We start from the raw sequence: 27,650 nt of genomic DNA, 5'->3' as shown, positions 1-27,650 counted from the left end.
TTTTGTATGGTAATTAGCTGAAAATTAAAGAACAATGTCCGGATAATTTTTTGACAGATTGTACTTGCCTTATTGAAAGTTTCTGGATATTTATTTCAGCACGGGACCAAAATGGCGAACCAGACGTAAGCTGCTGACACCATCTTTCCATTTTCGAATTTTAGAAGATTTCCTGCCAACTTTTAACGATCAGTCTTTGGTACTTGTGAAGAAGCTTCAGTCACTTCAGCATGAAGAATACGTTGACATCCTGCCATCAGTTATATTGTGCACTTTGGATATTGTTTGTGGCAAGTATATAACATGGATTATTTTGCTTTTGTTTTAGAAAAAACTGTATTTATTTCAGTTGGAGTTAAAAGAAAAACCAGATATAGACATCTTTAAAAGATTCGAATTCGGTCATGAATATTATCCAAAATTCAAATTATAATATAAATATATTCCTGTATAGTTCAAATAAACAATAGACAATTAACATAGAAGATGTACACTATCAAATGTATTATTTTAAGAATATTTTTTAATTAAGTATATATACATTTATAAGTGGAAAAAAACCATCCTTTGGTTTCATCTTACTTACAATTACTTGAATATTACAGCACAGCATTTAACATGAGAAGGTAATATTAAACAAAGAACAAGGTTATTTATTTTTCACTATAAAAGTCTATCAATTTTACTGATAGCTAAATTTAAAAAGTCATTTGTTTGATATATACACTCAAATATTTTTATTTTCAATGAGCTAACGTTTGGATTTTAAAGGATATTTGCCATTTTTTTTATTTTCTCATTTACGAAATATTGATAAATGTTATAATCCCTTAAAAAAATTCGAACTAAAGATTTTGACAAATTTCCACATTTAAGAATTTCTGAATACCAAAAACATATTTTAGCACTATGTCTGTGTGTAACTCATAAACCTTTTTACGCTAGAACGAATGAAATTTGGTTTATGGATTTAAAACCAAATAGATAAGTAAATTTCAATCAAATTTTGGGTTAAATCCATTCAAAGGAAGCTGCCTATTTGCTTGTTCAAATACTGGTGAACTCGATAACTATAAAATTTAAAAAGCTAGATAAATAAAATTTTGTCAAGTTTTGAACTAAATATATCAAAGGGTTGATGTTCAGTCGTTCTGTACTTTCACATGCGGATGAACGCAATAACTAAACATTTATTCTTTAGTGCAATTTTAGAACCCGTTTGCTTATTTATTAAATTCTAATTGTGCACTTTTTTTCAGAAACCGTAATGGGTGCTCAGATTGGTGCTCAAAAAGGAGAGAACATAGAATACGTGACAGCCATTCACAAGTAAGAGAAAGACCCCAGAAACTGATATTTTGTCTTTATATATTTAATTTTTTTATAAATACTTTGAAAATGTGCACTTTTTTTATGTTCTTTATCTATCTGTGCTTGTTGTTTAATTTTAACTTGAACATTAATTATTTCTGCTATAAGATTCTTTCATACTGCTTTGTTATGAAATATTGTAGTTTTATCAAAGCAGCATGAAATTTAGAGGTCGACATTAAGTTTCACCTATAACCAAATTATATCGAAAAGTAATATTGCTGCTGAAGCAGTATAGTTTGGCATGATAATGTGCCATTAAAGCCCACAATTCAATCCTATTGTTTTGTAAAAAATTTCATAACTTCATTAATTTTTAAAGAAATATTCTTCAGCAAAACAGGATACTGATGATCACTAAAAGTTTTCTGTGCACATACAGAGATTCAAATCTAGTAATTAGTGCGGACTAATGTATCATTCCACTTTTAAACTTGGTAAACAATGACATTTGCAAGACACTTCATTAAAAAATTTTTGAATTTCATATAATTTGAAATCTATTCTTTCAAAGGAAACCGCGACAAATAAACAAAAATCCTCAATTTTCAAATAATCTTCATGGATGAAAATTTTTAACAATTATTTATAATGTTATAAATGTGTCAAATGAAAAATGTGTCATGTACTTTACTAGAAGCTGACTTTAAACAAAAATAATTTTAAATAAAGTTTTCGTTCATAGCACTTTAAAATAAAACATTTCTTACGTTTTTGTGTATTATAATATTTCCAATTTTATAAAAAAAGAACCAAAAAAAAAAAAAAAGAATGCAATCTTCATTTACCTTTATGTGAACTTTTATTCTCCCTTTGAGCATAATTCTAATAACTTCCATATATCAATATAAATACTGATAATTTTTATGGTATTAATTAAATTATTTTACTCATGAATTAGCATATATAATAAGGATATTAAAATTAATATTTCAGCTGAAGCAAAAAACCTTTTTTCCCCGACCAACTATTTATTTAATTCTTCATCATGACAGGTTGAATTATCGATTATCTTGAGTAAAAAATGAGGCCCTTGATATTTTGTGCATTAATATTTTCTAAAGGAAAAATTGCAAAATATAAAAGAGTGTAAGACAATTATCAATTCTCTTAAGTCAAAAATATGATCTTTGGCATTTAATGCATTAATATTTTCTAATGGAAGAAATTATAAAATATAAAAGAGTATAAGGCGCCAAAAGAAAATACAGTATATGCACCTATCCAACTTATATAGATTGTGTTCTATTACCATAAGCTATTAAATAAACTTATTTTTTTGATAATGAATTGGCTTTTGAATTAGAACTGAAATTATAAATTGTCGAATTTAGAAACAACAAATATAAAAAAAAGACTTCGGTTCTTTAAAAAGTTCATTATAATAGTTTTATGAATTAATTCATATCATTCCAGCTTAGCTGACTTTTTTAACCAGCGCACTATACGCCCCTGGCTTTGGTATGACACTTTATTCAGCCTGACCAGCTCCGGAAGAGGATTTGACAGAGATCTGAAAATTCTGCATGGCTTTACTGAAAAGGTAGAAACTAATAATTTTATTTTTTTCAGCTGAAACATTTTTACTTCAGATATGACCTATAATTGCCCAATACCATTAGCATAGCAGATTGATACATTATTTTTTGTTTACTGCCTTATTATTCTATTATTGCTACTGAATCTATGAGCTGAATTCATAATTTATTATTGCTACTGGCTCTATGGATTAAGTATGACAGGTTCAATTTTAGACTTTAACGGGCATTTCTTAGAGCATTCAAGCTTTTCCGTCTTATATATCATGATTCTAGCCTTTTTATCTGAAGATGTCATTTCGCTCTGTTAAAAGTATCACTGATAAATTGTTAGCAATTCTTTCACAAATGAGCATACTTTACTTAGTCAGATTCCTTACCAAATGCTGACGAAAGAATTTAATTATCGATTATTACTTTTGTTACTGTTTATGAATCAATGCATTCCTGCTGACCAATTCTGGAAGAGGATTCGACAGGAGTCTGAAAATTCTGCATGAGTTTACTGAAAAGGTAGAAGTTGGTAATTTTATTTTTTGAGCTTAAATATTTCTTTTTCAAACACGGCACATGGAATACTTTTTGAAAATATAGATTTTTTTTGTTTTTAGATTACATCTTTATTTTGAGAATTACTACTGAATTAGTGATTTTTTTAAATTAAGTATGGCAAAGTTCAGTTGTCTCGAAAGAAACTAGCACTTCTCACAATATTTTAAACTTTTTCCATCCGGCATATTATTAATCTAAACCATTCTATCTAAGTCCAGTGTAATTCTTTCCTCTATTAAAAGTAGATTATTTGTTAGACATTCTTTTTTTTTATTGCCATGCCTTATTACCCTATCCAACTGTTATGTCTGGATTCAAGTTCAAATACTCTGCGAACCGTCTTTCAAATCGGCAAATTGATCTTCTATTTGGGAAGATTCCTTATTCAATGCAATGAGTTAATCATCGATTAATGCTCCTCTTCCTGTTTATGAATCATGGATTTACTCGCTTGGAAAAATCGAGTAATTATGAATAATGGTTATTCGCTTGGAAAAGTCGAGTAATTATGAATCATGGTTACTCGCTTGGAAAAGTCGAGTAATTATGAATCATGGTTACTCGCTTGGAAAAGTCGAGTAATTATGAATCATAGTTACTCACTTGGCAAGTTAAATTTATATCTCCTAGATAAAATAATAATAAGAAGAAGACATTTACACAAAATATAAAAATGTGAAGTATGAAGACATTTATAAATCAAATATAAGGACATTTAGTTAAATATATACCTTTTTCAAGCTACAATGCGTTTATTTTCTGTTTTTAAGCATGGCCAGCTGACAAAGGCAATGCTTGAATCAGCATCTCAGTACCGAAAATCTATTCTAAGTAATTATCACATATCCAGTTATGGATTCACGAATAACTGAAATAGGCATTTTCTGTAAATCAATGCTATCTAGAGTAACTTATGTAGCGTCTGAATTAATTTTTATACGTAGGCAGATTAACTTCCTCTAGGTTTTTCAATGGGAACTATCCTACCAATCTCTAGCAGTACGTAGTCCAATCGCATCATCATTATTATTTGCATCTAGTAACTTATGCTTATAAAAAGAAATGGAAGTGCGCTTACCTGCGATGTCTGAATAAATCCATCGCGTTTACAGACATGAAATTTGGCTATAGGTATTTGGCTATAGGTAATAGTAAATGATTCAACCACTTTGAAGTTTGAAATTAAAAATCTTGTTTAAATATTTTTTCATTTACATTTTATATTCTTTTCGGTGAATTTTCACTTATTTATCCAAAATATGTTCTAAAGGCTGTAGAAAAAAAATTAATCTTCACTGAAGTATCATTCTTAGGAAATTTGCTTTGCATTTTACCTCATTTAATGAATTCTGAAAAATAAAAAATAACTTCACCCCCAAATATTTTAGAAATCAAATTAATATTTCTGCATTTGATATTCTAATCACATTATTTTTTTCAAATATTTTGGGATTATTATTTGAAAATGTGTGACTTATTTAAAACAAAAACGATGAAGATAATTTTTTCCCCTGTGATTTTTATTTAATTGTTTTCCTTGATGAGTTCTGATATTTTCTTGGTGAAAAGTCATACTTCTTCACTCATCTGACGAGGAATCAGATCAGGAAATCAAGTAAAATGATGAATATAATTTATATTAAAAAAAGTCGTTTGCAAGAAATTTTCTAATTTTTTTTGTCCCTCTTCTTTTTTAGAACATTTTAATTTTCATTTATTTATTTCGATTTTTATCTTTGTAATTAATGCTATTGGGAGGGTGCAACTTGTATATGGGGATAAGAAACTTCAGGAGAGGTGTTTCGTTTTCGTCATCTTGATTAGTACAGAAATGGTGCGGGATCGGCTTACATCTAGCTTTGAAGGTCGTGCCCTGATCGGTGAGGGCCCTTGGTGCTAAACCTTAATTCCTGCTCATGCTATTGCTGCTTTTCGGTCATTCAATTTGTTAGAATAATTATGAGCAGAGCCGTTTGTTAGTTATCTTGAGTATCCAGACGAGGTGGTTATCTTGTATTATCCAAACGATATCGATATTACAACAAAAATGAATATGCAACATCAATATTTTTCAGCGTTCTCATGAGTTTATGTCAAGGTGGTTTTAATTCGATTGAATTCCATCATGTCAAGGATGAAATTTCATCATGAGAGGTTTTATTAGTTTCTGAAGCTTACAATAATTTAATTGCTTCTTGCCGGCTTCCTGGCATAGGGATAGCGCGTCTTCCCCGTGACTTGGGCGTCCCGGTTCGGGCATGGTTGTTCCTCTTCTGTGTTCTGTCTGTGAGGTGTGTGAATGTGCCTCTCTGCAAAAAGGGTGTTATGCAAGCGAATGTGGCGCACTAAGTAGCTAAGTCGTACTCTTGGCCCTAGTTGACATTATTGAAAAAACAAGAGACGCTCACTGGGCTTAAATCGCTGACAGATAACTGTCAGTGGGCTTCTAAAGTGCCATAAGTCACAACAACAACATAATTGTTGTTATGAAACAACAATTGTTTCTTAGTCATACTGGTTAAACAAACAAATCGAAGAATAGGGCCATGATTTTTTCGTCCTGTTTATATCCATAGACATGCTGTGCCTTAACAGACTACTAAAGTGAACGGAATGCCAAGCCTCGAACCTCTAGGCCATTGAAGTACAGACAAAAACATGAGACGGAGAGAAAGATGTAGTGATTTTTATTTTTGAAATAAATATTTTTGTGATTTTCGTATACGTACGTATAAAAATAAGCTTGGTGAATAAAACGCTGTAGTAACGTTAATTTCGAAAGCACAATTTTCAAATAAGGGTTAAGTGTTAATCATGCTTTTGAATACAGTAATACATCACAAAATAGTTAAAGCAGTGATATCAAAGATTTATATTATTCAATATAGATTGTTTATAATTTCATTTTTTACAGGTAATTCGAGAAAAGAAGCGAGAAAGATTATCTCGTAAAACTTCTGCAGAAAACGAGGAAGAGGAAAATGAGTTCCAAAGTAAAAAGAGAAAAGCATTTATGGATTTGCTACTAGACTTGCACCTGGATCTACAACAGCTGTCTGAACAGGACATCCAAGAAGAAGTGGACACCTTCATGTTCGCAGTAAACATTTCTTTTTTTCAATTTTTTTCCTGAAAAATTATTTTGATTCTGTTTCAATTCACTACATTATCCGAGCAAGTATTGTTTCTCTAATAGTTAATAACGAAATAATTGTTAACGAAATCCATTAACACGAATCAGTAGCATAGTAAACTTCGCATGGGTATGTTTCTGATATTTAAATGCATTTTGTCACATTGTGTTGATGCATCGCTCCTGTTTCTTTTTGCTTCGGCCTATTGATGCATTTATTTGAACTTGGCAGACGACAAATGCTCTTCAACACATATATTTTAAAAATTGACTTAAAAACTATTGTTATTATATTTTAATAATTTATATCGTTAACTATTGTCTTGTATCTGCAATATATTATTTCTTCTTAATTTCATGCATTTTAATTATTTTTTCTTTGGTTCATACAGTCTTCTAATTTGGAAGATGGGGGGTGGAGTGCAATAAATACGATTTCGAAAGTGAAAACCTTTGCTGGTATTTGCTATTTAAATTACTGTGCAGGTATAACTTCAAACATTGCTTTCATTGGCCTTATAAAATGTAGTTCATCAAAATTTGTTAATACTATTAATATCGTGGGTTAATGGCTGATTGTTAAATGAGATTAGTTTATTTTATATTCAGTAACATGCTGCTATCTTTCTGCTTGTTTCTGCAAGATTAGGTATTTAGTAGCCATAGGCACTACAAATTATGAGGAAAATCTTTTAACAAAATTGTAGATGTTGCTACAAATTTCAACACATTTTAAATATGTTACAGACTATTTTATTTAAAATTTAATATTTTATTAACTTTATAAATATATATTTATTTTTATTTATTTATTATAATCAGCCGAATACCCACATTTTGCACAATATTATTGAGTAGATGTTTGGTTTTATAAATATTTTAATAATTATATGAATGTCAAGAAAGATATAGACACTTGACGAATTATGCTTAATAATATTATCCTAAATATTTAATCATTTAAAAAAGTTGTATTTTTTAAAAGCGTATTTATTTGGAAACTATGAAAATAGTTTTAGAATCGACCTGCTTACACCCCTTCCTTCTTCGTATAGGGATCCTAAGCAACTGCCTAGTTTGTCTGATTGAAAAGTTGCCACTGGTACTAATGCTGAAAGACTTTCTACCACGTGATACTAACTATATATTATAAAACTGCCAATTTTGACTGAAAATAATTTCATCAAAAAAAGTTTTTCCTTCTTTTTAGGGTCATGACACAACAGCCATGGGCATAGCCTTCGCTCTGTATAGCATCGGCCTCAATCCAAAGATACAGGAAAGGGTCCATGAAGAACTTGACAATATCTTTGGGAAAGATGTTGAAAGGCACATCACAATGGACGATGTTCGAAACATGAAATATCTTGAATGTGTCCTCAAGGTGCATGTATAGAAGTACATTCCTATAAAATAATTCTTTTTTTTTGTTGTAACGATGTTTCGATATTTTTCATTAAGAAAAATTTAGCATTTTCATTTTTGGTTTTAAAATGCCACAAGGCTTCATATGTATTGACTCCAACTGTTACACAAATAGGCAATAGTCAGTTCCATTTTATGATTGTCAGTCATCAGGGAAAGGCATATTTTATGGGAAGTATAAGTACATAGGGCTTCATATTGATTCCGTATGAATCAGTAATTTTCCATGCAAAAGTGCCGAATTGTTTGAAATTTATTTTCTTGGGCGAAGTATATGGAAGAAAGAAAATACATTCTTATACAGTGCTTCATAAGAATCATCACATGTAATGCTGCTTATTAACTTAACAGGAATCAGTAATGTTTCATGGAGCAATAACCAAAAAAAAATCGAAATTCTTTTCTACAAGAAACATATACTATCATGTAGATGCTTGTTGTTAGATGTAAAAATAGGCACGAAGTAAATTACTTATGTGTAAAAACTAATATTCACTGCGACGCAAAAGTGCAGCAATGAAAAAAACCCTCACCTATTTCAATTTTCCTAGCATGGTTTTAGTGTAATGTGCTTCTCATGCATATACAATATTATAAAAATAAAGATTTAATTATATTGCAAGCTCTTAACAGTTTAAAAATAAATTAACATTGTTTCAAAATTTTAGACAGAAAATATGAAACGAAATTGAAATAAATAGGATTTAAAGTCTAACTGCACATACATTCTTGTTAATGATTCATAAATATGAATTTCCCTCGTAGAAACTAAACCTTGCATGGTTTGAGGCTCTACATTTTACTGTAAGTTCTCAATACATGATTTGCTCGTTGTTTATCTTTGATATAAACTTAACGACACATGATGTCCCTAAAATTCTATTGGGCTAAGATCTGGTGTATATTCTGATCAGTCCAGAGTATTTATATTCTGAGAATTTAACCAAATTTGTGTGTTGTTTATTGTATGAATCAAAGCTTAGTATTACTAAAATTCCCACTGGGGGCCTTATAGGAGCTGAGGAAGGTAGCAATTATCCTTCCTTGCCTTAATGTTGTGATATCTGGTATAATACTGTCATATACAAATTGATTTGTAAAGTGGAGAGAAATTTGTCCATTGTAACAGAAAGGTGCCTTTACTTTATTGAGTCACTGGTTCAGAGGTTCCTTGCGAAAATCTTGCCAGTACCATTATGACCATTTGAATTGTCTCTGATTGCCATTTAGGTCTGTGTGGCATTATGATTTATGATGTGTTTTCAGGGCAGGTTTCTTTTTCCTTTTACAATGACCTATTGTTCCTGTTTCCGAAATTCGTCTGCTAATTATATACTTTGATATTGAAAGTCCTAAAGACCTTTGAACACAAAGCGTCATTTTCGGATATTGCAACCTTTGGACCTGCCGATCATGAAGTTTATTTGACTGCGGCTCTCTGGATCTGTTTTTTATTTTATCCATGCCTCTCGATAAATAATCGATTAAATAGATATTAAATACCTACAAAACTCTATAAATAGATTTATTTGATAGATTCTACCAAAACCAGCTTACTTTCAGTTTCCAATTGCCAAATCTTCAATTTCATTCGTCTGAATTCCTTTCTCTCGCGGAATCTCGCCTATAAATTGTTTTCATTTGCAAAATATAGATACATGAAATCCAACGCGATTTTTAAAATTTGTAAACGCTAATAAAAATTTGCAGGCCTCTCAGTCGTGTCTAAACTTTTTCATAAAGCAAATATCGTCCTTCCAAAAGCGTTGCATGGGAATGAAGAATTATAGAAAATAAAACAATTCTGTTTTGATTATAACATTTTATTACAATGTTTGAATACGTTAAACCACTTTTGTAATTCTACTATCATAATTCTAAATTTTAAACCCGAATGATATCAATATCTAACTTTTTGCATCGCAGTGTAAAAGTTAAGCAAAATAATGAATTAGAGAAATAGTAAGTTTTTTTTTTATATTTATTTTTCTCCGACATCAGTCTTTGATTCGTCGCATTTTTCACACTATTGATTTATATACACTGGTGGACAAAATTAAGAGATGGAAAGCATTTTCGCACATTTCTCTAAAAATACCGCACAAAACATGGACAGTTGATTGCCATATATGGTCACTGTAGCGCTATTGGCCTTGAGATAAGTTTACGTATTCTTGTGGGCGTTGCTAAGCCAGCAGGAGGTATAAAAGTCCGCATCGAGCTGTTCATCTCATTCCACTCTTCAACACAGTTGCAGATTTTAGTGCATTTTTTGAATAATCGTGTTGTTTCTTGCTGGTTTTTAGGTGAAATGAGTGAACATCATCGTTTAGACAACGGTATGAGGTGGTGAATTGTGGGTATACTTGAGGCAGGCCAGTCCCAAGCTCAGGTTGCTAGAGAATTGGATATAACACCAAGCGTCATTTCCAATTTGTGGAGTCAATTTAAAACTAGTGGGACAGTATGCAGACGACCAGGACAAGGTCGCCCGAGGGCTACAACGGCCAATGACGACCGGTATTTGTTCGTTTCAGCTAAGCGCCAGAGGACGCTATAGCCACTCAATTGTCTAGGGACCTCGCGGCTGCTACAGGAACATCAATTTCGAGTAAGACAGTTTCCAGAAGACTCCACGAAAGAGGGCTGTATGACAGGAAGCCCGCTATTTGCATCCCACTCACTCATTCCCACAAAAGAGCGCGTGCAGATTGGTGCAGACAACATCAGAATTGGACACAGCTTCAATGGGCTAATGTTCTCTTCACCGATGAGTCCAGATTCAGTCTACAACCTGATTCTGGACAGTTATTGATATGGAGGGAACCTGGAACCCGATACCATCCCAGCAATACTATCGAAAGGGACCATTATGCCGGTGGAGGACTCATGGTTTGGGCAGGGATCATGCAAGATACCCGCACACCGCTCCATGTGTTTGACAATGGTTCCGTGAATGCCCAGAGGTACAGGCAGGAGGCTCTAGAGCCCTATGTGCGTCTTTTCAGGGGCGCTGTTGGCCCTGAGTTCATTTTTATGGACGACAATGCGCGACCACATAGGGCTCTCATGGTTGATGAGTATCTGGAAAGCGAGGACATTCAACGAATGCATTGGCCAGCCAAATCCCCTGACCTGAATCCTATTGAACATGCTTGGGATGCTCTTGGGAGAGCTATTGCGATGCGCCAACCTTCCCCCAGAACCATTCTAGAGTTAAAAATTGCTCTGGTGGAAGAATAGGAGGGTCTTCCACAACCCCTCCTTAACTCCCTTATTAACAGCATGCATACTCGTTGTGCATGCTGTCTGTCTGTCAGGGGTGACCATACACCATACTAGAGGCAACACACACTGTACAAGCCTCACTTTTATTGTCATATTTTATCCTTAAGTTCAGACTACATTGGATTTATTAACAATAGGTCTTTCCAGTGAATGGCACTTTCATTTTAGTTTTGCATACTTTATTATCATGGTATAAGCTATATCCATACCAAATTTCATTTATTTATATTCAGTATTTTTTGAGATATTTGGGAAAATGTCTTCCATCTCTTAGTTTTGTCCACCAGTGTATATTCATTCATATCAATTATTCTTTTTCAGTTCTTGCATTAAGTTAAATACGATAACTTTCCTTCACGTCTTTTATGATATAGCGTGATTTAATTTATTTGTGCTTTTGTTTCTTTATTTTATCTTGTTATTGTTCCGACATTTAAGCACCTATGTCAAACCAATGATAGTAAATGATCATATTTTCTAAGAGCGTAAATTTCTAAATTGTAAACAGCAAATATTCTAAATGCGAAGTGGCTACATTATCTGCCACTAATACGAAGTGACTACAGTAGAGTAGTCGATATATGCTAGGATGTTTAGCGAAGGTGGCGTATGTTTTTTAATGTTTTAAATGTGTTCACAAATGGAAAAAATAAGTTTTTACTGATAGAGAAGAAAACAAAATTGAGTTTTAAGACTGATAAATTCATTATATAATAAATTATGTAATGTAAGCGAATTCTAAAGTAAAATTCTAAATGATTTTTCACTTCATTAGATTTCTTATTGAGGTACATGTATCAAATTAAATTCACTGAATAAAGAGATAATAAATTTTATTCTAAATTTAAATATCAGAACGTGTAAAATAATATGGTAAAATAATAGCAAAAGCATAAGATGAAAATATTATAGTAAAATAATAATGAAAATAGTATAGTAAGATATTAAAATATAAACATGTGTTTTTGATTAAAAAGACTGAGCAGGAGTGTGTTAGGATTAAGGGTTAGTAATTAGTTTGTAAAATAAATAAATTTAATTGCAAAATGTTAAGCAACATTTTTATCAGTGTACTAAAGAATGGAAACATTTTTCTTTTTATTATTTTTCTTTTTATGAACTTGATTTTTACTCAATTTTATTTTCTGGTGGTACCCCTGATTCGGAATCCAACGTTAAATAAACTAATGACTAAGCTGATATTTAAGTTCCGAACATATTAAATGTTAGTATTGTCGCAAAAAACGAAAGTTTATCTAACGCATCTAGCAGTATATGAAAAATTGAGTAGAAATTCAATATTTAAGAGCAATAATCAAATCAAGTTAAGAAAAAAAATTTAAATCTGAAATAATTTTTTCGCAAATTTTTTAAATCTAATTCTGTGATATAAGGAAGAACTTAATTGAATATGTATTTTATAAAAATTAATGTAAATGAAAACAGTTTGAATAATTACCTTAATTTCATATGCCACTAAAGTATTTTTAATTGTTTAAAACGTTATGTATCACTATATTTATCTGTCTCAAAAATTCTTTTAACACGTTTTTAAATACTTTTCCGCAGTTTCGAACTTCTGCCAGAATCAAATTTTTCATGATTTTATTTTTAGGTTATGTATGGAATCAATTGAATTATCAGTTTATTGGTCAATTCTCAATAATTCTCAGTATTTATCTATCTAATAGATATTGAAAAATACAACCTGTATACGTCTAACATCTTTAAAAATGGTTTTGTTTTTAAAATTTTATAAGACTTATGAACAATGCCCGATGTCTTCCCGTTCTTTCTTAATAAAATCGGGATAGCTATTCATAAATTGACCAAAAGTATGCTATTTTGGATGGCTACATGAAATAATAGTATATAACTTATTTACAACTTTTTTATAGTTGCAATAAAATTTTTTAGAATTATTAGATTTGGCATGAAATCGCCAAGAAATTTGGAGACCGAACATTATTTTCAGGTCATAACTTAAAAAAGATTACTTTTTATTTCTGATTTAACCTTTATCTTGATATTTGAATTTTCTAAAATTATTTTAATATTGAAATAACATTTTATCGACAAATATAAACAATAATTGCAAAATCATTTTTTTTTTTAATTTCAGGAATCTCAAAGACTATATCCATCAGTTCCAATGATTGGACGAAAATTAAATGAAGACATTAATTACAGTAAGTACAAGCACATTTTATTTTCTAAAATAGAGAATGTAACTTTATTTAGTTTTTATTATAACAGTTTGAGCGCGAATACTTAATAATTAATTTTCATCTTAACGTTATCTCAATTAATGTGCCAACATGTATTTTTCAACACATAATTTTAATAATTTGACAATCGTTTATATAAACAATCCACTTATGAGGCTCTATAAAAAACAACATTATTTAGCAATAAGATTTGGCAACACAGTACTTTTTTCTATCACAACACAAAGCATTATTTAAATCAATGTAAATAGGTTCTGGTAGAATTGCAGTTTACTTTAGAATATTTCTCATAGAGAAACGAAGTAGTTATATTTTACTATCAAACGAACGCAAACGATTATTTTAAAAAGATAATTGTATTTGATTGTTAGAAATTCTTTAAACTCTACATTTTCTTTCTTTTCTTGATAATTTCTATTAAAGTTTGTTGAATTAAAACTATGCATAGATTTTTATACTAACACTGTATATCACGATAAATTAATTTCATACTTAAATGTAAACCATGATCAGAAAAAAAAAATCTGAAAATTTGAAAGAATTTAGCTTTTTAGTAATGCAAATTTTATTTTTGAACAACTATTTCTCTAATTTTAAATACTTTTGTCAAAATTAATTCAAATGAATTTGTAACGATTCCTTTTTTTCCGCTGAAATATTAAGATTGCATGCCGAATATAAAGATAATATCGTTTATCCGAAGTCTGCAATATCAATCAACTAGAATTCAAATTAATTTTGAAGTTTTTGAAGCGTTTTAAGAGGTTGAATATAAGAATTAGAAAACTGTATGATGCAAAATTATTTACACTTAATTTTCGTTGCAAAATATTAAAAGAAAAGCAACTACAGATGCATTGATTAATATATGATAAGCCTAAATATTTGGTTATTAGTTAAATGTTCAAATTTTGTAAACTGAACCTTTTTCAAACACTTGTGTGGCAATAAATATTCTAGTATTACTATATATTGAAATGAAAATAATATGGAACTTAAATAAAATTTGTGAATATTTTTTTTAGTTTTAAGAAAAATAAAAAAATCTGCGTCGGCCGGGAGTCGAACCCGGGTCAACTGCTTGGAAGGCAGCTATGCTAACCGTTATACCACCGACGCTTCGGAAACCATACCTGATTTAGTTTCTTCAGAAGCAAAATAAGGTCACTGATTCCAGTATCGTCTTCAGAAAGTTCAGCAGGGAAAACAAATTCTTTTTTATCTGCTTGAAATCAAGTTTCAGTATATGTTATGCAGGAAAACAAATCAAAAGACGTTATTTAAACTAGTGATTTATCTGTCGAAATAAACTGATGGTTATCGAAACCAGATTATTGAAAAAATGTAGTTAGATAACGAAAACTCATTAATCAAAATAAGATTAGATAAGATAATGAAGTGATGATTGGCTCTTATCACTCTTGATATAAAAGAACCTAAAAATATTTAAGCTTCTATACGAATGGTTTATATTAACTTTTTGCCTTCTTAATACATAGACTTATGCAGTGAAAACAGCAGTCAAAGAAACAAATGCCACTTCCACGATTGTTTAAAAAATCCCATATGCGCTTCAGAATAAAATCTTTGGAAGCAATTGGAATTTGTATATATGTCTGGAAACACAATTTTTGAACTGGGATCTCGTCTAATTTTATAATTTTATGACTAATTATTCGGGAGTGATTTTAATGGTAGGAGAGCTTGGGGCTAGTTATAACCTGAAACTCAATACAATATTTTTAAAAAATTTTTATCAGAAATTTTAGTAAGGATGACAGACCGTATTAAATAACAGCAATTAGTGTCCTGTCGAATCGGATAATGAGAAATTGTTTTAGCTTGTTAATGGGAACAAAAGACACTTCGTAAATTTTGATTTAAGATAAATTCATTGATCTGGTAAGAAAAGCTTTTACTTATCGATTTTCTCTATATATATTAAGATATAAAATACAATTTTACATTTTTAATAAATAAACAATGAGAGTATTTATTTCCTAAAATCAGACAAATTTTTACTTATTTTTGCGTTCTTGAGTTGAGATTATCCCTACATAAAAAATCCATTTGTGATCTTAAATAATTATTTCACCGTTCCTCTTTTTTATTTCTTTTTTTTTTGTACGAAACGTTTATGAGTTTTTTTAAATCGCATTTTCCTTTCAAGATCGATAATACAGCTGCCACCAGACATCAAATTATAATATTCATTGATAAAAATTTAATGCAGATTGAGACAGAAATTTCACACTTAGGTCAGTGCTAGTCAAACTCCAAATCATCCATACGAAGCGAAAATTTTGATGAAGAAAGTGAAAATTAATGTTGCATTAATTTTGTGATGAAAAAATAAGTTGAAGCAATAAAACATTCTGCAGGATGATTAGAGATCCCACAAGTAGTTACTCTGGATAGGTAGAGAACAGTTGTGTTAACTGTTATTCAGAAGATAAATATACTCTAGTTTATAGCTGTACCATATGTAAAAAAAATTAACATACTAGATGAAAAAATATTTTGTAGTTAAATAAGTAGTTTATATTGCAGTGATTACCTTTATAATATTCATTATTTCATAATCATTGCGGGAAAAAAATTTCTCACTAATCATTATTCCGTACATAGTCCATCATCATTATTAAAGAAGGTAATGATAGTAAAAAATGATACTTTATGTGTTTTTCCATATTGTTCCCTTTTTTATACATTGTTCTTTATTAACTGCTTTGCTTGAGATTATTAAATTCATAACAAAATTATATTGCGTAACATGAAGTTAGGTTCCGCAAATCTTTATAAATATCTGTTCAACTGTAGCGCTTGTTGACTTAATAATTATTATGTAACAATACGGCAAATACAACAAATCTGTACGAAAATCTTTTAAATATCATATCATGTTTTTATACCATACCTTATTGTCATCACTTGTATAAAAAAAAACTGCATAATTTATCTAGATCCACAATTTGTTTCAATATTACTTGATATTGACATGTGTCAATGTTTTATACTATATAGACTTTCAAGAATATAGACATATGTCAAAGTAGATGCGCAATCTTTATTCCGGTAAAAAGTCAGCATATTTTATCAAAGTACAGCAATCACAAAAATTGGAAGTAAATACAGTTCTTTTCTCAGATTGCCGGGTTTTTTTTAAATAGCTGCACATTCCTGTTATTCTATTTCCTACTGATACAGAAATTTCTATTGGCACAGAGATGTTGGGTAAACAATAAAATACGATACAATCGCCAAACTGTCAATTTTAAAGGCGATAAGTTGTCAAATACAATAACCTAAAGGAATTCTTTAATTATTTTTTGGCGAGTTTTCTACTGTTTGGTACGATTTTGCTGATATTGGCGAAAAAATCTATACTCTTTTATTGACTTTTGACATGCTGCTCCCATGGCAGTTACCTATGCTACCGTTGCTTAAAGAAGTAAAATCATGTCTTGAACATTATGCATTTTACTAATTCTTTTTGACAACAATTAAAATATTTTAACATTCTTTATATCATATAAGATCTCTGTATATATGTATTAGTATAATCTGTATATATGTATTAGTATAATCTATATATATGTATTAGTATAATCTGTATATATGTATTAGTATGTATAATGAATTTTGCTTTCTTTTGATAGACGGAATGTTTATTCCAAGGGATACTGAACTCCACTGCAACATCATTAGTGTGCACCGGCGAGACGACATATACCCCAACCCCGAAGTGTTTGATCCGGAAAGATTTCAGCCCGAGAATTCATTGGATCGACATCCGTATGCTTTTATACCATTCTCAGCAGGTCCTCGCAACTGCATCGGTGAGTTTTAAGCAAGATAATGCGTATGGATATCTACGGCCCCGCGGGGTTTCTTGGCGATTTGCCGAGTACGATAGTACAGTACACTCCCGATTATCCGCGGAATTGGGTGGCGCGGCCGCCGCGGATAACAAAAATCGTGGATAATCCGAAAAAAAAGCTAAAAACGGGTATTGCAAAAGAGAAAACAGTCATTCCAACTTTGAAAAATCGTTTTATGTACAATAAAACGTAAAATAAACAGCAGGAAATGTTTAACTAACGCTTAATATTTTAGTATATCACTCAAAACTAACCTAAAATGCATTTTGTTAATGAAAACAGAAAAGTGCTTAGTATTTACGAGGGGCGTCAAGGATACACAGAAAAATGAATACATATGTACTGTTTTAATACTGTAATGTATTATGTAATTACAAAAGCATAACTGTAAAACTGCACCTTTTTGAAACAATCAGTCAAAAAAAAAAAAAAAAAAAACTTTGTGCGGCAGGCGCGGATAACCCGCCCGCGGATAATCGGGAGTCTACTGTATAGCCAAACTCATTTGTACATATGATACTTGGAGATTTTCAGATTCCGTCAAAATCGCCAAACTTCAATATAAGGTTGCGACGGTTTGCAATATTTGGTGATTTAAGGCGAGAGCGGTAATATGCACAAGTACCCAAAGAATTTACCTAGAAGGCAGATTTACAATTTTGGCTATGAGATCAAATAAAACTATCAAAAATCTCCCACTCACCAAATTCAAACTCTACTTAATAATCACACTCGTTTTCAAATTTAAATACTTCCCCTCATCTTGGAAAACTGCTGTCCTGATTCCTATTTTAAAGCCTGGAAAAGATCCTACTGATCCCACCAGCTACAGACCAATATCACCCCTTCCAAATTTCAGCAAAATAACAGAACACTTTATCCTACAAAAACTTAATAAGCACCTGTTCAATGATAACATTCTAATCCCCATACAATTTGGCTTTAAACCCAAATTGTCTATCACCCACCAACTCCTTAGCGTCGTTGAATATGTCACTGCAAGCTTCGAAAACAGAGAAAACACGGGAACGGTTATCCTCGATATTCAAAAAGCATTCAATAGAGTGTGGCTGGAAGGACTCATTTATAAATTAATCTCTTACAACACTCCTCCTCCTCTCGTAAAATTAATTTCCTCCTTCCTTTTTAACAGAAATTTCACAGTACGCGTTAACGCCACACTCTCCAAACTTCGCTTCAAGAAAGCAAGTGTACTGCAAGGAGCTAAATTATCCTACACCTTATACTCAATATTTATTAATGATATGCCTCAGAAACACAATATCAAACTATGCATTTTCGCAGATGACACAGCTTACTGACCAAAAACAGAAACATAAAATTCATCACTCACGCATTAAACTAACACATCCAAGAACTAGAAAGCTGGTTCTCCAAGTGGAAAATCGCAATAAATGCCTCAAAAACATTGCTTTTCACAAAGAAAAGAAAAACTGCCCCAAACCTAATTAAAATTAATAAAGCTGAAATCCCATGGTCTCAGGAAACTAAATACCTCGGTGTAATATTAGACAAAACCTTAACTTGGAATCCCCATCTTAACTACGTTAAACAAAAATTCCGTGATAACGCCCGTAAACTATATCCCCTAATTTCTCGGAATGAAGAAATGACTAGGAAAAATAAGTTGCTTGTTTATACAGCCATGTGCTAAGACCTGTCCTAACGTATGCTTAACCAGTTTGGGCATATGCAGCAAACTCCAACATAAATATCATAGACAGGTGCCAAAATATAATCCTTAGACAAATAATAAAAGCGAGATGGCTCATGAGAAAAGACGATATAAGACGAGCCCTCAAATCCCTTCAATAAAAGATTTCACTAAAAGCATTGCAGAAAATTCTTTCATGACATAATCCAAATTGATAACGAAGTAATAAAAGAGATTGAAATTTATCAACCAATCAGACCCAGACTGATTCTTCTCTAATGTAACCAAATTTTACCTAATACTAATATTCACAAATCAACCTTCTCATCTCGATCCATTAATTTTAAATAAATATTAAATTAAAAGTCAACCATAAAATTCCCCTCATCTATCGCAAGAGCAATCAAAGTTCCTCATGAGCCATCCTTCATTGGTCAAAAACCTAAAAACGATACCTCAACCCCTGCACACCTTCCGCAACAAGGCAAGATGCATCTCCAGAGAAAAAAAAACATCACATTCTAGAAGCCTCGCTCCTCCTCTGGATGATCCACCCGGATTGGACCTGCTTCCTGCCAAAGACCCAAGACTACATACACTCCAACATCGACCAATTTTCCACTCAAACCCCAGACTTCTTCCACTCCAGCGAATCTACCACCATCACTGATCGTGGATAACAGAGCTTCGCGCTGTGGATACCACAGAATCTTGCATCTACGTCTATACTAAATTTCATTGATGTATCTTTGTGCATTTTAATGTTAATATACTCATGTATAAAGTAGTATGTATATGAAAAGTCAAAGTTCCCTTCGACGAATTCTGTTCAAATTTCAATAGAAATCTACAAATTTGGTTTTAATACTCTACTAGATTAATATTTGGTTTTAATACTCTACTACTACTATTACTAGATTAAATTTCATAGATCTAACTCAATGGGATTTTCATTTCCTCACTTTTGCAGACATAACTTTGCAGACATTGCAGACATAAACTTTTATCAGATGCAGGGATGTTTGAAATGCGAAGAATCGTCAAAGCTTTGAACTAACTGCCATGAAAAGTAATATAACAAATTCGTAACAATACTGAATTTAGACAACTAACTACACGTTGGCTTGTTGACTCTCTTATCCTATGTTATATCCACTGGGTCTTTTGTTCCTCTTCATATTTATATTTCTTATGGGTTGAAATTGGGTTAAATGGTTTTAAAAGTTATATCTATAATATATAAAATTAAATACTTTATTCGATTTTCTTCCTTTATATTATTCTTGGATTGTTCTCGGGCATTGTTTGAAGAAACTGCCATTCAAACTTCCTTGATTTTCTCCCATACTTATAAAACTTTTAAATTAAAAAAAGTGTAAATATTTTTGATAGCTTTTCAATTATTTTTTTAAAAACAAAAATGCAATTATTCATAATGTGACCACTTATAAAAAACGTTTTATCTTAAGGCAGAGCACCTCATATAGCAATACCCATACAATGGAAGAGGTCTCCCTGAAACTTTCCCGTACATTCCCTAATAAATTAGTTATTTCCCTCATAAAAGTTGTAGATTTTGAACAGAACTGTGAATGCCTCTATTTTTGGAATATTATTTTCTGCATGGAAGTTGGGTGCTTGTACTGTAATAAAAGTAGTGCAATGTTTAATATCCATTTTGATCGCCTTTGTTGGGAAACAATGGAAACTAAAAGTTGACTCAGAATTAAAATTCCACTCTCAATATCTCATGCTCAATTTGATTTATTTAAGTAAATACGTGTTTGAGTTATCGTGTTTACATACTAGCGATCTTCCCCGTGATCTGTGCGTACCGGATTGGGCATGTTTCTTCTTTCTGTTTTATCTGTGAGGTATGTGAATGTGCCCTATTGTAAAAAGGGGCTGTGCAAGCGAATGAGTGATGCGTGAATAGTCAAGTCGTACTCTTGGCCCAAGTTGGCTCTACGATAAAAACAAGAGGCGCTCCCCCTTAGGCTTAAATCGGTTGTCTTTGAACAGCGGGCTTGTCCGTGATAAGTGCCATAAGAAACAACAACAACAACATACTAGCGAAAGCACAGATATAGAAACGGCATATTCTTTGATGTATTTGATTCTAAGTTTGACAACGCAGATTTACATTTTTAAGTGTTAAATTTGTGCACCAAATATTATTTATCTTGCTCTTGACGTTTTATATATATCGTATTCACTTCATTGCAGCCGGACAAAAAGATTTTTTGTCATAAATTTCGTTCGAAAATTGACAGAAAACTACAAAATTTGGTGTAAAAGGCTATATACTAAATTTCATACTTCTTGCTGAAAGCATTTTTGTGTTATCGCATTCAAAGAATGGACAGACATAATTTCAAAAATATGATTTTCGGATACAAATAGATCTGAAATGGGCAGGTTTGTTGAAATTTCCTTTCGAATTTTTTGTCGGATCTAATATTTTTTTTTATTTTTTATAATTCGATAATGAGGAAATAAAAATCAATTAAAGTAAGCGAAAAATAAAGAAGAGTTTAATTATTTACTCTAAACTGTAAATAACGTTTCATCCGCAGTATTATAACTAACAAATTAATTCCATTTAATCCATAATGATCAATAAAAATAATGTTTTAAGTATTGCCCAACTTAATGATCGCGCCAGATCGTGCCACTAAAATGAGTTTATCGGATGAAAACCAATATATTTCAGTCGATGTAGAGCACCTAGAATTCAGCCTTTATTCGTAGATTACTTGCAGATATTGTTATTCCATTAAAATGGCAGAGCGTGTTACATCAAGTTTAATGCACTATGAATAGTTGTGTCGCATTTGAGAGGAAAATAATCACACGACAGTATCAAACTGAGTACTTCTGGGAATAAAGCGTTAAAGAGTTTATGTCATTTCTCGAGAAGAAATATCATTAAAAAGTGGAAAAACGATTGATATATTCTGTATATATGGATGCATGTATCCACACTATGCCATTGACTACGGACTATTCCTACAACCTTTCAGAATGTGAAAAAAATTCCATAAAAATATATTCTTTTAAAAATTCCACCGAATTTTTATTCGATTCAAATGACTTAATTACTGATTACTTTCTTTCAGGTCAGAAATTTGCTCTTCTAGAAGAAAAAGTTGTGATTTGTAACATTCTAAGGCATTTCAAAATAGTATCTCTAGATCAGAGAGACCAATTTCACTTGAAGGTAGAATTTACTCTGAGACCTGCTCAGCCGGTTAGGCTGAAATTTATACCCAGGAGATGATTATTTTGTCTGGACTTTTATTCATAATAAGTTTTATATAGATTAAACAAATTAAAATATCATTTAATAAAAGTTTTGTTATAACAATTATTTATAAAACTTCATGTTGCTATAAATAAAATCATGATATATAAATATATATGTATACTGTGTATCTTATATTTTTTGTCATATTATTTTTTTAATTTTTAAGGATTATTTTAATATCCTTCAAAAGGTTTCATAATGCACTGCTTTTAGGTTGAATATTTTAAAATGGTACACGATGAATCATATCATAATATCTCTAAGAATTTCTTTATCACTAGCGGTAGTTTAAAAAAAATTGAATATATACATAAATGAAACCATTTAATTATGCCTTAAAAAAATGCACCCCCCCCCCCAGCTCAAAAATAGGTACATTAATAGTATTTTAGTTATTGGAATTTATTTCAATACTATTAAAATATTTGAAGTTTTTTCATGATTAAAATCATGAATACAAATAAAAGTACAAATTTCAATAACCCTGCCAGTTTTTTGTTGTAAGGGCGAAAGAAGTCTTTTTTAAACTAAAATTAAATAGAAGTGTTTCTTTAAGACCAGGATAGCCTGGTTGGTAGTTTGTTGGATTCGCATCCCTTGAGTCGTGAGCTCAAACCCACCAGCCGAAGACTTTCCGTGTGTGGCTAGCGCACGTATAAATCTGTCATGGTCAAAGTTCTCCATGTCGAGAGTACTGGGGGTACTGGATCATAGGTGATCGTTCTCTGGTTCAGGTCTAAATTACGATCTGTGGTTGCATGATTAAAGTCCGTCCCATGAAAAGAGTTGTGACGCGTGAGTAGCTAAGTCGTACTCTTGACCCTAGATGGCGCTACTGAAAAACAAGAGACGCAGAAATTTCGGCTTAAATCCGCTAACTTAGTCTGCGGGCTTGTCTTTGACAAGTGCCGTCAGAAACAACAACAGTTTTTTTTGTTTTTTTTTTACATTAATGATATAAAATGATTTAAGTGCAGGAGCTACTCTCCCTAGAATAAAGAAATCGTTCTGAGTCTAAAGTTCTCAGAATACTTAAAAGAAATTGGCAATTGCGAAACATAAAAGAATACGTATCTCTTAAAACAAAAATTCGTTACTACTGAATTGTGATAAATTTAATCGACTGTAATATCATGTTTTCTAATATGTAAACCATTATGGAATAAAAAAAATTAAGTGGTGTTCTTGTCGAATTGTCTTCATAGCCCAGTTAAATTTGACGTTAACTGTAGTCAACCGTAAAAAAATTAAAGCAAAATATTATGGTTATAAGACTTGAAGAGTATTATGAATTTAATCGATTTCTAATCTCTTTGACACTACTTACACACTTCATATTTCAGGGCCTAACAAATAAAACTATAGTTGCCATTTGCCATTTTAAATGCTATCCGATTTTATTTTTTTTAATTTTTAACTGCACTTTAAATTTAGTTTGATTACACCTTTAATGGATTTGATTCATAACTTGACAAAAATCTACACTTTATATTCTAAAAGTGTATACTGAAATTTAGTTAACTGAATTACTGAGTATTTGAGTCATCGCGTTTATAAGCATGCGAAAGTATGGACTGGGAAATGGTCAAACACTTGACAAAAGTTCGAAATTTGGCACAGATGTACACTTAAAATGCTAAAGCTGTATGGATTAATTTAGTTTAGTTTAGATATATTAACGACCCGTTGTAAGGCAACACTAGGGCTATTTTGGGACGGACATCGTAATTTTGAACCGCGGTTAGATGACGAGAACGACATCTGAGCTGGCACCCCCCTCTTCACCCCACACCACACCAGTAAAGTTATATGGAAAATTTCATCTATATAAATTGTAAATTGTTGCATTTTTGTTCTTATTGTGTTTACATACACATGAAAGTAGAGATTGATAGACCAGAAATTACTTGACGAATTAAAATTAAATTTTTTTACTAATTTGCACTTAAATTGTTAAAATTGAGCATTAATTATCCTTTATATAAATCAATACGTTTTGGAGTTATTGCGTTTAAATGCATCTGAAAGTACAGACAGGCAGATGCCCAACCTTTGGGCAAGTTCATTTAAAATTTGATACATATCTAAATTTGTAATGCTAAATTTATGTTCTAAATTTTATTTAGTACACTATATTTTCCTTAGTATTTGGATATTCAGACAGACAGATTTTCTAAGGAAGTTTTTCTTTCAAGATTTGATAGAAATTTACAAATATGGTATAATAACAATGTACTAAATTTCATTCTATAGATCAAAGCGTTTTTGAGTTACCGAAAACAAAAAAATTCTAAAATTCTAAAAATTCGGACTCTGGTGGAGATCTGAAATATGGAGAATCAAAATCTCGAGTTTGAAATTGCGCCAATAATTTCTCTTTCTTTATAATAAGAAAATAAAAATCAATAAATGATGTTCAAAATAATTGCGTTTTTATGAAAATGTGATTGCCCACAAAAATATTTATACTTATAGTAAAAAACAAAAACCTGACAGTGAAATGAATTTAAAATGACACGATATGTTGCATCATTCTTATTGTCTGTGATTGTTTTGATTTTTCATTTCAGATAATCACTGTAAGAGCTGAAGTCAAAAAAGAATTTCAAGATTTTTCTGTAATCGTGTCAGATATTGTTGAGAAATTTCGCAATTCCATGTTTACAAATATAGCAATGAAGAAAGAAAGTAGATGAACGTTTATCGCCTTTTATTAGTGTTTTTACAACAGAAAATAATCGCTTTTGTCACTGAAATATTGCATTTGGAAATAAATTTTTGAAAGTTATTTTTTGTAATCCAACAAAGTGAAATCCCATTTTTGATTTGAATGAGAATAATTCCCTATCCATTCCGTGATGCTATTGTTTCTTTTCTGAGTGATCTTTTAGTTTAAATGGAATGCTATTTGAGGGGGGGGGGTGTAGCTATAATGATTCTTAAATGCGATTTTTCCCCATAGATGTATGTTTCCTAGAGAATCATTTTGCAAAAATATTCATTTGTATATTAATTATAAAGTATTATAATATGAAATGTAAATGTCTTGTTGGCGTTAAAATTTCTCAATTAAAATTTTAACGTTAAAAGTAAAAAAAAATGTGGATTTTTTTTCTCTTGCCAATGTTTCAGTTTTCTCTCTTCTTTTTTTCCTTCTTAAAATTCTTTTTCATAGAATTTTAATATAAACATGCATTTTTTTAATCTTATCTTATAATATATATATACGTTCTATTTCTGCTGAAATTCTCAATTATATGATGAAGTATATCCAAATAAAACGGCGCTCAGGGCAAGCACCAAAAAAGCTCATCTTTCCCTTTAAAAAAAAAAAAAAAAAAAAAAAACTGCATTTCTAATATTTTTTCACTTCATTTACATATTGCTTGGAGGAGAGAAAATCGAAGTTAAATGTCAATAATCGATTACAAAATATTTTTGAACTAATACCAATTAGCAACTGATCAAGATATTTCACTTATCTATACATTATGCAATTAAATTATTTATAAATTAGACATTATAGCAATTACAAGAGTAATTTAACAAAAATATAGTTTAAAGGAACAAATGCATTTGAAATTATATTTTTAAACACAATGATTGATAAATTGATAAATCGAAATGTACATTATTTGCGATTGCATGAGAGAGCAACTTCAACCTTTGGACCCTCAGCGCTAAGAGTCCTCAGCTGTGTTATTCCACTCCTGAAGAGGTCGATAAAATGCATATTCGTTTTATGTTTTTTCTATTTTGTCAAAACTATCGCAAATAACTATTTGAATTTCTCATCTAACTTCTTTTCTAATGGTTTAAAATATAAAAGCATTAAACATTTAATTTGCATGTTTAATAAAATTTCATTAAAAACCTTCGAAGAGATTTAAAAAAATTTTGAAATTTTTTTTTTATTTTATGGCATTATGATATTTTTTAGAAATGAAAGAGATGTCCTAGTTATTGTCCCATACGCAGGTATTCGTTTTTTTTTTTTTTTAATATTAAGTTGAAGATTTAACTAGAATAAGCTTTTATAAGAATTTTAAAGATGCATTGTAAAAATTCTTTTTTTATAGAATTTATTTAAGAAAAAAGACTTGACAATCGATGCTGCAGTCTTTTAAAACACAAATGAAAAATTAAAAAAAAAAAGAGCAGAATATTATAATTAAAACGTTTACTTTTTCTTCTCAATAGTAAAGAAATTTTTATTTTTTTGAAAATTCATTTAGATATTAAATAAAGAATACAGGATTAAAATGCTGCATTTCTTTTTAAAAAATAAAACAATTAATTTGACACTAACTTCAGTACTTGAAAAAAAAATCATTTTTTTTAATGAAATTTGCATCCGTTAACGGATTTATTGAGATTATGCTATTGAAAAGAAGTTATTCGATTAATTATTCATTTTGGATTACTGTGCATCATTAAATGATGATTGATTTAAGAATTCAAATTGCACCATTAGTATTATAGGTTTGAAACTCCAGCAAGAATTTGATTCCAAAAAAAGTGAAGTTTTTTTTTTTCTTGGATGTTTTAATTCGAATTTATTACAAAATAAATTCATTCGATCTTTAAAAAGTAGCAAATATATCCGATTAACAGTTCACTAATTTATTCACACTACCTTTCGCAAGAAGAAAGATTTTTTCTCTCTTTCTTTTTGCTTAAAATTTCTATATTTATAATTTTTTTTGTATTTATAAAATTGATTCCCTGTTCATCTCCTTCAATTGATTTAGAACAATTTTGAACGATCTAATAGTTATTTTAAAACATTAATCGATACTTAACTGATTGACAGAAATAATCGTGATTAAAAATATGACTTTCTCAACTTATTTACATTGGCCCCTACATTACATTCATTCGAGTTTCAGCAAATATTACTTTATTAAGTATAAATAATATGCATGAGTCATAGATAATTTGTATGATTCATTTATTTATTTATTGGCAAAATATCTACCTTTGCTTCTTAACTTAAAAAAATCAAATGCTTATGATTCATAAATAATACACATGATTCATTTATTTAATGGTGAAATATCTGCCTTTGCTTCTTAATTTAAAAAAATCAAATACTTACGATTCATAAGTAATACGCATGATTCGTTTATTTATTAGCGAAATATCTGAATTTGTTTCTTAATTTAAAAAAATCAAATGTTTATGACTCGATTCCCAAAATCAGAAACGATATTTGATCAGGAAACTTAAATACACATATAAATTTGTGATTT

The 27,650-nt window shown here is 30.6% G+C and overlaps 1 protein-coding gene and 1 non-coding gene across 4 annotated transcripts in view; one reads left to right on the top strand and one right to left on the bottom strand.

Annotated features, from left to right (window-relative positions):
• The window catches only part of LOC129964001 (cytochrome P450 4C1-like), a 54,192-nt gene extending 31,770 nt beyond the window's left edge, over nucleotides 1-22,422 (top strand). For all 3 annotated transcript variants that reach the window (XM_056078653.1, XM_056078670.1, XM_056078661.1), the window contains 8 exons: nucleotides 100-290; nucleotides 1,260-1,329; nucleotides 2,788-2,914; nucleotides 6,376-6,561; nucleotides 7,805-7,978; nucleotides 13,430-13,496; nucleotides 17,195-17,374; nucleotides 22,211-22,422. In XM_056078653.1, the coding sequence (XP_055934628.1) occupies nucleotides 100-290; nucleotides 1,260-1,329; nucleotides 2,788-2,914; nucleotides 6,376-6,561; nucleotides 7,805-7,978; nucleotides 13,430-13,496; nucleotides 17,195-17,374; nucleotides 22,211-22,371 (1,156 nt within the window). In that variant the 3' untranslated portion in view covers nucleotides 22,372-22,422. The remainder of the gene's footprint in view (nucleotides 1-99; nucleotides 291-1,259; nucleotides 1,330-2,787; nucleotides 2,915-6,375; nucleotides 6,562-7,804; nucleotides 7,979-13,429; nucleotides 13,497-17,194; nucleotides 17,375-22,210) is intronic.
• Trnag-ucc (transfer RNA glycine (anticodon UCC)) lies at nucleotides 14,583-14,654 on the bottom strand. The gene has a single exon. It is a non-coding gene; the product is annotated as a tRNA-Gly (tRNA).
• Nucleotides 22,423-27,650: the final 5,228 nt, after the last annotated feature.

The sequence above is a fragment of the Argiope bruennichi genome, chromosome 1 (assembly GCF_947563725.1).
Source record: "Argiope bruennichi chromosome 1, qqArgBrue1.1, whole genome shotgun sequence".
Lineage (NCBI taxonomy): Eukaryota > Metazoa > Arthropoda > Arachnida > Araneae > Araneidae > Argiope > Argiope bruennichi.
The sequence above is the reverse complement of the archived record's forward strand: the minus strand, read 5'-3'. Positions and strand labels throughout refer to the sequence as shown.